Source organism: Anomaloglossus baeobatrachus, chromosome 2 (genome assembly GCF_048569485.1).
Source record: "Anomaloglossus baeobatrachus isolate aAnoBae1 chromosome 2, aAnoBae1.hap1, whole genome shotgun sequence".
NCBI classification, from domain to species: Eukaryota; Metazoa; Chordata; class Amphibia; order Anura; family Aromobatidae; genus Anomaloglossus; species Anomaloglossus baeobatrachus.
In genome coordinates, this window is record NC_134354.1 from 226,163 (window position 1) to 240,433 (window position 14,271).

The 14,271-nt window shown below is 49.5% G+C and overlaps 1 protein-coding gene across 1 annotated transcript in view; it reads right to left on the bottom strand.

Moving 5' to 3' along the window:
- RECQL4 (RecQ like helicase 4) overlaps nt 1-14,271 on the bottom strand; it is a 128,717-nt gene that overhangs the window by 85,576 nt on the left and 28,870 nt on the right. The window contains 4 exon segments of the mRNA XM_075334804.1: nt 511-610; nt 709-852; nt 1,037-1,147; nt 1,266-1,395. Coding sequence (XP_075190919.1) covers nt 511-610; nt 709-852; nt 1,037-1,147; nt 1,266-1,395 — 485 coding nt within the window.

Consider the following 14,271-nt stretch of genomic DNA (forward strand, 5'->3'; position numbering starts at 1 on the left):
GGGGGGGTGAAGGAAGGAGGATGAGGCCGGGTCCAGGAACCTATCACAGCAAGGGAGGAGGGTGAGGCCGGAAGGAACCCAGCACGGTGAGGGAGGAAGATGAGGCCGGTTCTAGGAACCCACCATGGCGAGGGCAGAGGATGATGGCAGCAGGAACCCACCAAGGCGAGGGAGGTGGATGAGGCCAGCTCCAGAAGCTCACCACGATGAGGGAGAAGGATGAGGTAGACTCCAGGAACCTACCCCGGCAAGGGAGGATAAGAAGACTAGCAGGAACCCACCACGGTGAGAGAGGAGGATGAGATGAGCAGGAATCCATTGCGGCGAGGGAGGAGGATAAGGCCAGCTCCAGGAACCCACGACAGTGTGAGAGAAGGCGGCCGCCAACACCACGTACCCACAGCGGCAGTGAAGGAAGCCCTTTATTTCTGGCTTTCCGGTCCCAGTTCGGGGTCCTGCTGGTGCTCCAGTCATGGTGTCTTAGTAAATGGGAAAGTAATATGAAAAAACATTTTACCAGACAAGATCCTCATGATGGCTTCCTCCTGCCCTGGACGAAACGTCTCATATCCAAGCTCCCGGAGGGCACTGTTCACCTCAGAAGGAGTCTCTGCATCACAGAAGAGATAATAAAAGAGGAGACCATAGAATGCAAATACAGAGCAGAAGAGGCGCCATCAAGCCACCAAATCATGGGGGCGTTCTTACCACGCACTTGCCCGGATACGGTCGGCTCATACAGAGGCAGCATTGCTGGGGGAGGGGGAGATGGTACAAACACTGGATTCACAATATCCAGGACCATCTCAGGTCCTGGACCGGGGACCGGAGTCTCAATGGAAAGATCTGAAACTAAAATAGTGCATAGGTCAGCAAAAAAAAAAAACAAACACATGACGACGTGCGGGGTTCCACCATATCTGTACAGAAACAGTTACCACACATGACGGGGTGAGAGGTTCCCCCATATCGGTACAGGAGCAGTGAACACACATGACGGGGTGCCCTCATCTCAGGATACAGGACCTGTAGTTACCTGGATCCGGCCATAGCTGAGTGTTTGTCATACGCGCCACCTCTTCTAATGTCGGCAGCACAATCTCCTCCTCCTCCGGTATGGCGTCTGAGTCTCGAGGCAGTGGGACTCCTATATGAAACAATTAGGGAGGTTCAGATGTGACTTTCCAGTGTGCGCACCTTAATACACCAGGGACAGGGAAGGAGTTGGGAGCTTTCTGCAGCTCCACTGCACAGAAGGCCCTTACCTCTTCCAGGACATTGTGAGGCCCAATGTCCAAGCTGACCACAACGGAAGCAATTGTCCTCACTGCAACTATAAGGTCTTCCGCCTCCTCCAAACTGCTCCCCCTTCTTCTGCCACTTCTGCTTCCACATCTGAGAGAAACACAGTCATCGGTGAGCACACGTTAGAAAGACAAGTAGCAAGAACACCGCAGCGAGCAGATGAAGGAATTTAATAATGCGAGTGCCAGAGAGGCGTGGCGGCACAGGAAGGGTGGGGAAAGGGGGGGAAAGGGGTGGGGAAGGGGGGGAAGGGGGAAGGGAGAAGGGGAAGGAGAAGAAGGTCGGGCGGAATCATACAAATACCAGAGAGCAGAAAAGCGAAAGAGCTGCAGAATAAAATAGTACAAGTACCAGAGAGAGCCAAAGAGTAAAAATAGTACAAATACCCCAGAGAGCCAAAGAGTAAAAATAGTACAAATACCCCAGAGAGCCAAAGAGCAAAATAGTACAAATACCCGAGAGAGTCAAAGAGCAAAATAGTACAAATACCCGAGAGAGCCAAAAAGAGCAAAATAGTACAAATACCAGAGAGCGCCGAAGAGCAAAATAGAATATAAAATATAATATAATATAATATATATGTAGATTTTGGGTACTCACCGTAAAATCTCTTTCTTGGAGCCTTCATTGGGGGACACAGGAAACCATGGGTGTATGCTGCTGGGACTAGGAGGTGACACTATGCAAATAAGAAAGTTGGCTCCTCCCACGTAGTATACACCCACTGACCGGAGCTGAGGAGATCAGTTTGTGTAAAAGCAGTACGAAGAGAAGCTTGAAATCTAGAACATTCCGGATCCATTGAAGTCTTAAAAAAGGGCGGGTGCTGTGTCCCCCAATGAAGGCTCCAAGAAAGAGATTTTACGGTGCGTACCCAAAATCTACTTTTCTCTATCGCTTCATTGGGGGACACAGGAAACCATGGGACGTCCTAAAGCAGTCCCCTAGGGTAGGAAGAGAAAGACCCGAAAACAGGATTAGCAGAAACAAGATTCTGTGACCGGAACCTGGTCCTAGACCCCGTAAGGAACCCCTACCCGGCCAGAGGCCGAAGTATAGGAGAAGAGTTAGAGTACTTAGGGAGTACTAGGAACTATTGTAAAATGCATGTGCTGGGGAATAGGATGATCAGGGAGAAACTGCAAACTCCGAGGTCTGTACATAAGAAAGCTAAGGAGCTAAGGCGACTGACAGCAATAGGTCGGGCTAAGAGAAAAAACCCGACAGGCCCTGGTACTACGTTTGAGAGTGGAAGAATGGGCGAAGAACTAGGGCACCTGGTAGAGGTAGATGCCAGGAAAGCGGAGGCCAAAGGAGCCTTGGCCCTTTATTGCCGCAGAATGACTAAACGGGAAAACGACCGCCTAAGAGGGTGCAAGGGAGTCGAGATACTCGAGAAGAGTGTAAGGGGATTCCGCCATAGGGGAACCTGACCTGTTGATTCCACAGCACCTGAGAGAAGTGATCTGACTCTAGTGGACGAAACAGCCTGCAGGCGGGGAAAATAATACGGGAGATAAATCCCCTGAGTATGGAAGGGGTCCAGAGAACCTGTGAGGTTCGGAGAAAAATGACAAGGTTAAGGAGCCAAAGGAATTCCAAGAACCTATCTTCACTATGACGTGACAGACAGGAGAAGGGAGTCCGAGCATCTATAATGACGTGACTGGGAAAAACTCGAACCCTGGAATCGAGTACTGGGTGACCATTGCGGTGAATTATGGGAAGGGGAACCCCCCTGGGGGAGGGCTCCTGTGAATGAGAAAAAGGCACAAGACCTGGGATGTATGACCTGAAGTGGGAGAAGGAAGAACCCTTTCGAAGGGGACTCCGAGAAAAAGCCGACGACCTAGTCCGAGCCCTAAGTGCTAGCCGACCAGGGGAGTGACGCCTATCCCTGGAAGGTGGCAAGGAAGATGGGAGAGTGACGGAAGAATGATTAAATTATTCTTATTATTATTATAAAACGCGTCATCACGTCACAACTAGAAGTGACGACGAAAGGAAGGAAATGAGCGAGAATATGAGAGTTTAAATGGTCTGGCCGGAACTCTGCTTGAAAAGTGCAGGAATGCACAAGCGTCTGAGACCAAGCGGTGGAGAGCGGTCATGGAATCTGGTATGGCGGAGACTACGGGGAGATCTAGCATATCTCCAAGAGCCATCTAGAATGGCTACGAGGGAAGGGAGGCAGACCCGGGACAGGGGAAATGAAGACCCCTCTTGGCCTGAAACTGAAGCAGGTCATGTCTAGGTGTTAGCGAAGACTGGTAGATCAGACGGGGACCCCTCGCTGTAGTGTTGAGTGTTCGGGTGGAAACACCCAGCGGCCTGAGCATTCAGGGCTCCCTGGAGGATTCTGTTGCGGAAAGAGGACAGAAGACAATCTTTGGAACCTACAGCTTGTCCTGAAGAGTGAGCCCAATGACCGGGCCATCAGGATACTAGAAGTCTCTTGGGGAAACCGGTCCTCCGTGGAATCGATGGTTAGACGATCCTGTGTCTGGTTCTTAACTTCATCTGTTGGCTGAGAAGGGGATGAGGAAATCTGAACTCTATCTGAAAGAGAGAGGATGTAAGAAACGACCTATGGTTTTAAACATATACAGTACCTGGCCGGAACCCTAGTGGAGGGCGCAGGCAAGGCTGGTCTAAGCCAAATAATAGGCGGATACCCGAAGTACTATGAACCACCCGAGGAAGGTGGCAGGAAGTAAAAACGGACAACATACTGGTTAACAGACAGAGCTGTACCCTGCTTACCTCATTAGGAGACCAAAATGATTGCTGCTTTAAGAAACGACAAAGCCAACGTACGGTCAAGAGAGAAGAAGCCTTACCTCGTGGTTACCTTACATGAATGGTGCGAGGTAGGAGAAGGTCTCGAGTCACTGGGAAGCGACCAAAAGAGAGCTGCTGCTGTGCCGCGTCATGGGGCCCGTGCTTGCTGCCGGGAGTGAAGCACACGACCCTCCAGTCAAATGGTCGCGTGTAGCCTTACCTTAAGGTTACGCCAGACGTATGGATGCAGATCACTGAGGAGTGAGTAAAAAGCTGGTGCAGGAAGGAAAGACAATGAACTGGTCCAAAGGACCCTGGCTTACCTCCTGGTCACCTGAATGAGTGGTTTGAAGTAGGAGAGAGTCCGGGGTCACTGGGAAGCAACCTATGGACAGTTGCAACCATGCAGTATTCTGGGGTCCATGCAGAACACAGTCCTCGCCTCGGTCGAAGATGAGGGAGATACATGACCCACTAGGTGACCCAGTCTGTTCGACTCACTGGGTCGTGAGTAGAGTAACACATACCTGTTACGGTATCCCGCCTCTGGTGTGGAGAAACGCTAGCCCATTGGATAGCGGACAGGATCATCGATCTGGAATACTGGCACTGAATGTGACAGCTGCTACCGTGCCGCCTCATGGGGCAGCGATGGATGGAGCTCTCGCCGCGGTCAGAGATGAGCGGAGAGGCTGAACAAAGCACTTAAGCCGGTTGCTGTATCTGGCTTGTGGTTCAGATAAGTGCTGGCCCATAGGATAGTGGGCAGGCTCATCAAATCACTGTCACGCTGTAGTATACAGGTGTATATAGAAACGCTGGCACACAAGATAGAGGGCACATGCAAGAAACACTAGCACCCCGGATGGTGGGTAGGTGCATAGAGATACACTGGATAGTGGATGCTGGCACGGCTTATCATATCATTGTCACGCTGTGGTATACAGGTGCGTATAGAATACAGGCACACAAGATAGAGGGCCCATTCAAGAAACACTAGCACACCGGATGGTGGGTAGGTGCATAGAGATACACTGGATAGTGGATACTGGCACCCTGGAAGATGGACCGACATATAGAGACACTGGCACACAAGCAAGTGGACAGGTCTGTGGAACTGTCAATCTGGATGCTGGACAGGATGGTCTATATATAAAAAATTCTTTTGTCCGCAGAAACAGACAGGTGCGAGTAGAAACCTGACACCCCAAACAGTGGGTAGGTTCACACAACACTGGTACAGTAGTGTAAACAGGTGCGTAAAGAAACACTGGCGCACTGAATAGTGAGCCGGCTCGAGAAGACACTGGTACACCATAGTAAACAAATGCGTGTGACAGGGTGGATTTGATTTAAATCTAACTGATTTAAATCACGATTTAAATCACTAGTCAGTAAGGCTTGATTTAAATGTGATTTAAATCAAAGTTTCTACCTAAACTAGTTCTTGCTACTTTAACATGCAAGTAGATGAAGATTTTTAGAATCACTTTTTATATTACTTTTTTCTCCCCAGTTTAATGGGTTAAACATTCATATTTGGACACCACTGTTCTGTTGTACTTAGGAAGGAGAAAAATAATCCTGACCTTAATAACAATTTAAATAGATTTATTCAACTGAAACAATAAACAACATTACAGCATAAGTTATTTGCTTAAACAAACATCCATGTTTGTTAACTAATTCGGCTAAACAAAATATATATATATATATGTGTATATATATATATATATATATATATATATATATATATATATATATATATATATATACATATACATATACATATACATATACATATACATATACATATACATATACATATACATATACATATATATATATATATATATATATATATATATATATATATATATATATATATATATATATATAAAAAAACTTAGACTGTCAGCCCAGCCGACACATGAAAAACTTAAATACTACTGTCCCTGCTGTCCTCTGTAGCTCACTTGTCGTCATCTTCATCATCATCATCTTCTTCTTTGTTCCTATTCATAATCTGGAAAAGAAAAACAAGCTTTCCTGCTTTATTGGGTCCCAACCGATTTCTCAATTTAGAATGCATGAGTCCAAAGGAAGAGAATATTCTTTCAACGCCTGCAGAAGAAACTACTGCTGTTAAAAGTGAAATCATTACTTGAACAGTCTCTAAATCAAAGCGCTTAAGTGACTTCCACCAGTTTACTGGTGTGACCTTCCTTAAAATATCTTCAGCAAATACGTAATTACTTACCGGTAATGTGTTTTTTCTGAACCCATGACAGCACCACGAGAGAGAGGGGATCCGCCCTTCAAGGACAGGAAACCTCCAGGATAAAAAGGGGCGGTACCTCTCCCCGCATCAGTTGGTTTACAGAGCATGAAAGGACCTCCGGAGGAAGACTAAATTACTTACGGTAATGGGATTTTCCAGAGTCCACGACAGCACCCACGAGAGAGGGATCCGCCCCCTTCAGGACAGGAAACCTACAGATAAAAAGGGGCGGTCCCCCTCCCTCATCAGTTGGTTTCAGAGAAAACGGAGAGGAACCGCCACAAATTAGTAACCATACAATACAAAAGTAGAACCACCAAACCCAAAGGGTGAAGAAAACAAAAGGGTAGGGGTGTAAAGGGTGCTGTCGTGGACTCTGGAAAATCCCATTACCGTAAGTAATTTAGTCTTTTCCTTTCGCCACGACAGCACCCACGAGAGACTTAGAGAGATAATACACTTAGGGAGGGACCACCATCTGAAGAACCGATCTCCCAAAAGAAAGGTCAGAGGAGGAAGAAAGGTCCAAACGGTAGTGTTTGTAAAAAGTAGAAGGAGAGGACCAGGTCGCAGCCTTACAAATACTGTCAATGGAGACATTTGCCATGGCAGCCCAAGATGAAGCCATCGCCCTCGTAGAGTGAGCCTGTACAAGAGACGGAAGGGGCTCCTGTTTCGAATCATATGCCACAGAAATAGCATCCCGCATCCATCGGGCCAAGGATTGCTTCGTCACCTGACGACCACGTCTGGAACCCTGAAAAGCAACAAACAAAGCCCTATCCTGTCTCCAAGGGGCTGTCCTAGAGATATATGTTAGAAGAACGTCCTTGACGTCTAGTGTATGAAACCGGCATTCCTCCGGTGTGGAAGGGTCAGGAAAGAAGGAAGGAAGAATGATTTCCGCATTACGGTGAAACTGTGAGGCTACTTTAGGCAAATATGCTGGGTCTGTCCTTAGAACAATATGATCTGGGAAGACCCTAAGGAAAGGAGGATCTACAGAAAGAGCTTGAAGATCGCTAACACGCCGGGCCGAAGTGAGTGCAACTAAGAGGCAAGTTTTAAAAGAGAGCAATTTATCAGACGCCGAGGCGAGTGGCTCAAAGGGTGGACGGGTTAGGGAATCCAGAACCAGAGTGAGATCCCAGGGTGGTGTGCATGGGAGACGGAGCGGCTGACCCCGGTCACAGGCCCTGATGAAACGCATGACCCACTTATCCCCCGCTATATTAGCATTATAAAGGGCGCCCAGAGCAGACACATGACCTTTAAGGGTACTGACCGACAGACCCAGATCTCGCCCAGACTGGAGAAATTCCAGAATAGAAGAAATCGGGACTACCGAGGGTGCGGCATCAGGGAAGGAGACAAGGAACCGGTGCCATACCCGACCATACTGACGGGTAGTCACTGGTTTTCGACTCTGTAGCAAGGTATCCACCAGGCGACCGGAAAACCCCCGGGAATCTAGTAACACCCTTTCAAATTCCATGCCGTCAAGTGGAGTCCCTTGACGCGTGGATGCAGGAAAGGTCCCTGTGATAGGATATCCGGTCGGGATGGGAGAACCCAGGGGTCCGTCACTGACATCTGTCTCAGGAGGGAGAACCAGGGACGTCTGGGCCAGAAGGGAGCAATAAGGAGAATGCGAGCCTGATCTTCCCTGATTTTCCGAAGGACCGTTGGTAGAAGAATTATGGGAGGAAAGGCATAAGCAAGACTGTACCGCCAGGGAACTTGAAGGGCATCCAACACTGTTGGCCGATCCGCCCTGCTCAGGGATCCAAACAGTTTCAACTGCCTGTTGGCTCTGGTAGCAAACAAATCTATAACCGGGAGGCCCCAGTACTGTATGATTTGAGCAAACACTTCCCGATGTAATACCCATTCCCCCTGATAGAGAGTGTGACGGCTGAGAAAATCCGCCTTGACATTGTCCACCCCTCAGATGTGTACTGCAGAGAGGGATAACAGATGAGTCTCGGCAAGTTCCAACAGTTGAACCGCCGTGGACATGAGGGAAGACGATCTCGTTCCCCCTTGGTGGTTGATGTATGCAACCACCGTCCGATTGTCCGTACAAAGTCGCACATGTGTTCCCCTGAGAAGGTGAAGAAACGACATCAGTGCCTGAGAGACCGCCATGAGTTCTTTCCGGTTGGAGGACTCGGTTGATTCTTGCTGGGACCAAAGACCTTGTGTCATAGAGTCCCCCAGGTGAGCCCCCCACCCCCAGGGACTGGCGTCCGTTCTGAGTACATTGGTGGGGTGAACATGCCATTCCTTCCCCTTGGTTAAGTTCTCCTCTTGAAGCCACCAAGTCAGGGATGCACGTGCAGTGTCTGTTAATCTCAGAGGATGATCGAGGGACCCTGGATGGGATCGTGCAGCTGCCAGAACCTCCCACTGAAGCTGTCTGGAGTGAAGCTGTGCCCATTGGACAGCGGGGATACAGGAGGTCAGGGACCCCAACAGGGACATTGCAGAACGGAGAGATAGAGATCTGTGAGTCTGCGTGTGTCGTACAATCCTCTGGATTTTTGCTATTTTGTCCACTGGGAGAAAACAACGCTGTTGTCGAGAGTCCAGAAGCATTCCTAGGAAAGACTGAAAAGTTGAGGGCGTGAGTCTAGATTTTTGGAGATTCAAAAGCCACCCCAGACGACCCAGAGTTGACATAGCATTATGGAGACGGAGAGAACATTGTGCCGCCGTGCTACCCACAACCAGTAGGTCATCTAGATAAGGGATCACGAAAGTCTGTTGCTCGCGAAGGTGAGCAGTGACTTCTGCCATTATTTTAGTGAAAATCCGAGGGGCGAGTGAAACACCGAAGGGCATGGCCGTGAACTGGAAATGGTGAACAGAGTTGTGCATATAGAGTGCTACCCGGAAATACTGCTGATAAAGTGCGTGAACTGGGACGTGGTAATATGCATCTTTTAGATCAAGGACCGCCATGTAGCAATTGGGATAGAGCAACTTTATGGTGGTCAGGAGGGATTCCATTTTAAAGCGTCGGTATTTTAGAAAGAGATTAAGCTTTCGTAAATTAATTATGGTCCGAAACGACCCATCAGGCTTTGGTACTAAGAAAAGAGGGGAGTAAAACCCTCGGCCCCTCTCATGTAATGGGACTGGCGTAAGAACCCTTTTGTCCACCAGAGTGAGAACTTCCGTCACCAGTGCATTATGTTGATCCTCCGACTTCCTAGTGGGTGTAAGACAATACCACTGTGGAGGCAGGGAAGTGAATTCTAGCCGGAGACCATGAGAAATCAAATCTAGTATAAAGGAGCTGGAAGTGATGGTTTTCCAAAGGGTTGCAAAAAACCTTAGTCTGCCTCCCACCGGAACCCCCCCATCATTGTTTAGGGAACTTCCTACGGGAGGAAGGGTTTCCAAACAGGGTCCCCTTGGACCCAGAGGCGGGGTTGTCCGATCTATCCCTGCGATCAGGTCGTGTGGGCTGGAAACGACGTTTACGATACGGGAGCCTAGAAGGAGGAGCAAATGCATTAGGGAATCCTTTTTTACTATCACCTGCCTTGGTGAGTATGTCATCTAGCTGTGGACCAAAGAGGAACTCACCCTCACAAGGAAGTGCACACAGTCTCGATTTTGAGGATGTGTCCCCTTTCCACGATTTTAACCAGAGGGCTCTCCGGGCTGCATTAGAAGACCCTGCCGCTCGGGCCGCCAGGCGGACAGAGTCAGCAGAAGCATCTGCCAGATAATTAGCCGCGTCTTTAAGTAAGGGTAGTGAGGAAATAATCTTATCCCTGGAGGAACCTGACTTAAGCTGTTTGTCTAGGGTATCTAGCCAGACTACCAGGGACCTGGCTGTACATGTTGCGGAAATAGCTGGTTTCAGCGCCCCTGCAGAGGCTTCCCAGGTTTTACGTAGGAATGCGTCCGCTTTACGGTCTAGAGGGTCTCGTAGAAAACCCATATCCTCGAAAGGTAGTGCTGACTTTTTGGAGGATTTTGCTACAGCTACATCCACCTTTGGTACCTTGCACCATTGGGACAAGTCTACATCATCAAAGGGGTATCTCCGTTTTGAAGACGACGGGAGAAAACCCCTATGATCCTGTTTTTGCCATTCCTTGCGAACAAGGGTTTTTAGAGCCTCATTTACAGGAAAGGATTTCCTTTTCTTCTGAGTGAGACCAGCAAACAATGTATGATCAGCCGATTTGGGGATTTTTTCTTCTGTAATCCCCATGGTTGAACGAACGGCCTTTACTAATGTGTCCATCCCATCTAATGAGAAACATGCCTTGCCAGCCTCGTCAGAAGAGGATGAGGTAGAGGCTGAAGAAGCATCACTCTGGCTGTCCGCTGAGTCAGAAGACGGGGGGGGGGGGGGGGGGGTCATGCTGGCGGTGAGATTTCTTGGTTTTCTTAGACCCGTGCAGGGACTGAAGAGAAGCCTGAATTTCTGTACGTATCAGTTCCCTGAGATCCGGAGGAGGGTTGGTAGAAGCTGAAGCCTCCCCCCGAATAGCATGGATACAGGACCTACAAAGTTTCTGCACATAGTCCTTTGGGAGGGGGCAGGCACACAGTGGGCACTCATTATTAGCTTTAGCGGTGCTTTTCTTAGGGCCCTGGAACAGAACCGGAAGGGAACATCAGTATAGGGCAACATTCACGAAGTTCACTCACCCATACCAGGAAAACAGAACGGATACCGGCTTTGGAGGAGGTGACGAACGATTTGTCCGGTCCTTGGAGGATGCTGAGTCCTCGGTCCTCTTACGACCCGTGGAACTCCTGGTGTCAGTTGAGTCTTTACGTCCAGCATCCCTGGACGGAGAAGTGTCCCGGGACGGGGAGGCGCGGGGACTTCCCATCACCCGATTTGTAGAAGCTTCTGATAGAAAGGAAGTCCGCTTCCTAAGCTGTGCGCTCCTTCACTATTCCTGCCTCCGGTCACGCTGTGGCAATGAGTGCTGACGCCGCAAGTCCCTGACACGCCCCCCCTCCGCGCGCGTACACGTTACTGTAAGCACGTGGTGCAGGGGAAGCGCCAGACTCACCGCACACAGCAACTCACCGGCCGTTGAATATCGCCAGTCCCAGACACGTTGCACTGTCAGGTATCCACGAGTCTCTAAGCCATCCGTTCCCCCGGAAGTGTCCGTTCACTTCCGGGTCCCCGCAGGAATTCGCGCGTGAGCTGACGTGGCAGTTCTCGGACACGCCCCCTGCACATGCTCTGCAACCCGGAAGGAGCTGGACAGCACAGGGAGAGCTCCGTTTATACCACGCACAGCCTACTTACCGACGCGGTCCTGCAGGCGCCATTTCCCCGGAGGACAAGGCCTAGCCTAGGGAAAGAGGACGGGATACACCGGAGGATGGAGTCCACGAGGGGAGCTCCACCGACCGTGCTTCTGGAATCCTGAGCTCCGCCGTTCCCTTAGACACCGCACGGACTTCTAGACCCAGGTATGGTAGGTTCCGATCCTTTCAGGACAGGAAACCAACTGATGAGGGAGGGGGACCGCCCCTTTTTATCTGTAGGTTTCCTGTCCTGAAGGGGGCGGATCCCTCGCTCGTGGGTGCTGTCGTGGCGAAAGGAAAAACAACATTATAACATAACCAGCACCAACATGAACCCCATGCAGCTAAAAAACAGCCAATTATCCACATGCAGGGAGGGAATGTAAGGGTGCTGTCATGGGTTCAGAAAAAACACATTACCGGTAAGTAATTACGTATTTTTCCAGCACCCATGACAGCACCACGAGAGAATTACATAGATAGAGGAATAAGCCAAGGGGGGGAAAATCACAGAACCGAGCTCCCCAGGTGAAGCCAGTAAGGATAAGGCCAACTTATAGTGCCTATAGCGAGTGAAAGGGGAAGATCACGTGGCCCCTGACAAGCTGCTCAATGGTGACATACGATCTTGCAGCCCAGGAGATGTCATCGCCCTTGTGCAGTGAACTTTAAGACCTACAGGCACATACCTACCACAAGCCGAGCAGGCGAAGAAGTGGCTTCGCAGATCCACCCACCAAGTGGATGTAGAAGCCTTGAGCGTCTATCGATCACCCTGAAAGAAAACAAACCGGACCTGCCTCTGCTGCAGACAGATATTCCATAAGGAACCGCTAATGTCCAGTCAATGCCCCCCCTTCCCCTTCCTGATCTTGCCGACTATCCCAAAGGATGGAAGAACAATTCCCGTTTGAATGAAGAAAACATGACGTACTATCAGGAAGCAAGGAGGGGCAGGCGTCAGGACACCTTATCCTTGAAAGCTGAGGAATGGTGGAACTAAGATAGGGCCTGGAAGTCACTAACCCTACAAGCTGATGTGAAGGTGTCAGGAAGTCTGATTCAGAGACAGAGTAGTGAATGACATGGACTCCAAGTGATCAATGGGGCTTTGTCAGGGCAGATAGGACGAGAATAAGGCCCCAAGGGGGCAAGATACATTGTGCAGAGGGCTAGACCATACCCGAACGAACCAGGAGTCCAGCGGACTCCAGACAGGACACAATGGTACCAGGTTGCAAGGGCCCATATTAGAACTCTTCGTGAACGGAATGACAGACCCAGTGTCAACCCCTTCCGGAAAAACGCTAAGATTACCGCAACCGTCGTCTGTGCATCAGGGCTCACCCTTGGAAGACAAGAATATTGTCCAGGCCCCCCAGCCCTTCATTTTTTGTTTGTTAACCGGTTTACTACTCCGAAGAAGAGTAGGTACAAGAACAAGAGAAAACCCTGATTCATAAGGAGACCTTTCAAAAAAGACCACACGGTAAGATGCAATATGCCTGACAGGGGGTGAAGATCTGGAACCTGAGTGAGGAGGACCAGTAGGACCCCCGGCCTGGAGAACGACACGTTACCAGGGAATAGAATCATGGTAAATCTGGCAAAAAATGGCGCTATCAGGAGCATCACAGCCCTGTTCTCCAGGATTTTCTTCAACACGGCTGGAAACAGGCTATGAGTGGAGAGGTACAACAAGGTCACATCTACATTCGAACAGCAGGGCGTCCACCACATGAGGCTGATCCTGAGGATTTAGAGAACAGAACCAGTGAACCTTATTTCAGGTCACAAAGAGGTCTATTATCGGAACACAGGCAACGTATATCGAAGTGACGATGGACTGACGGAGGACCCATCCCCCGTCTCAACCGGCTGCTGCCGAAAACAGTCCAAACCGATTACTCTTCTCCATATAGGAACTGACGACCAGACAGGGAGGGTAGGGACCAGCCCACCGCTCAGTCTACAACCAGCCATATCCTGGCAATTGTTAAGAAAAAGAAAAGAAAACAAACCATGGGATTCGCTTCCAGACCACACACTGCAGATCAGGTGACCCCGAAGGCGGGCTCCTCTTTGAAGACGTGCGGCAAAAGCAAGCACCTTAGGATCTCAGGTCATATGAAGCAGGATTCATTACTTCACCAGTTCAACCAGCAATGTAGGGATTTGAATGTTCCGGAGTGCAAGCACTTGGTCAATGATCCTCAACAATTGCTTGAGTCTGCAATATGTCCCACTGAAGGTTACTACAGTGTGCGCCTGGTCCCACCGAACTGTCGCAATGGCGGATGTAAGGGAAACCTGTAGGGACATAGCACCTTTGAGGGACAACCTTGGTGCCTCTGGTGCCGGATCTATTAGGACCGGAGACGAAATACCTGAACTTCTGAATCGAAGTCCTAAAAAAAAAAAAAATTAGGACTGTCCTCGGACATAATCCTGATTTTCCTAGTGTAGGAGCCTTTCCCGTGTGAGCAGGAAGAACACCCTCCCGCAGAAAGGCGGCACGATGACAGGCAGGCCTGCCATCAAACAAGAAGTTGCCGAGGAAAGGGATGATAACTTCTCTGCACTGTAACTTCTGAAAATCTTGTGAAGAC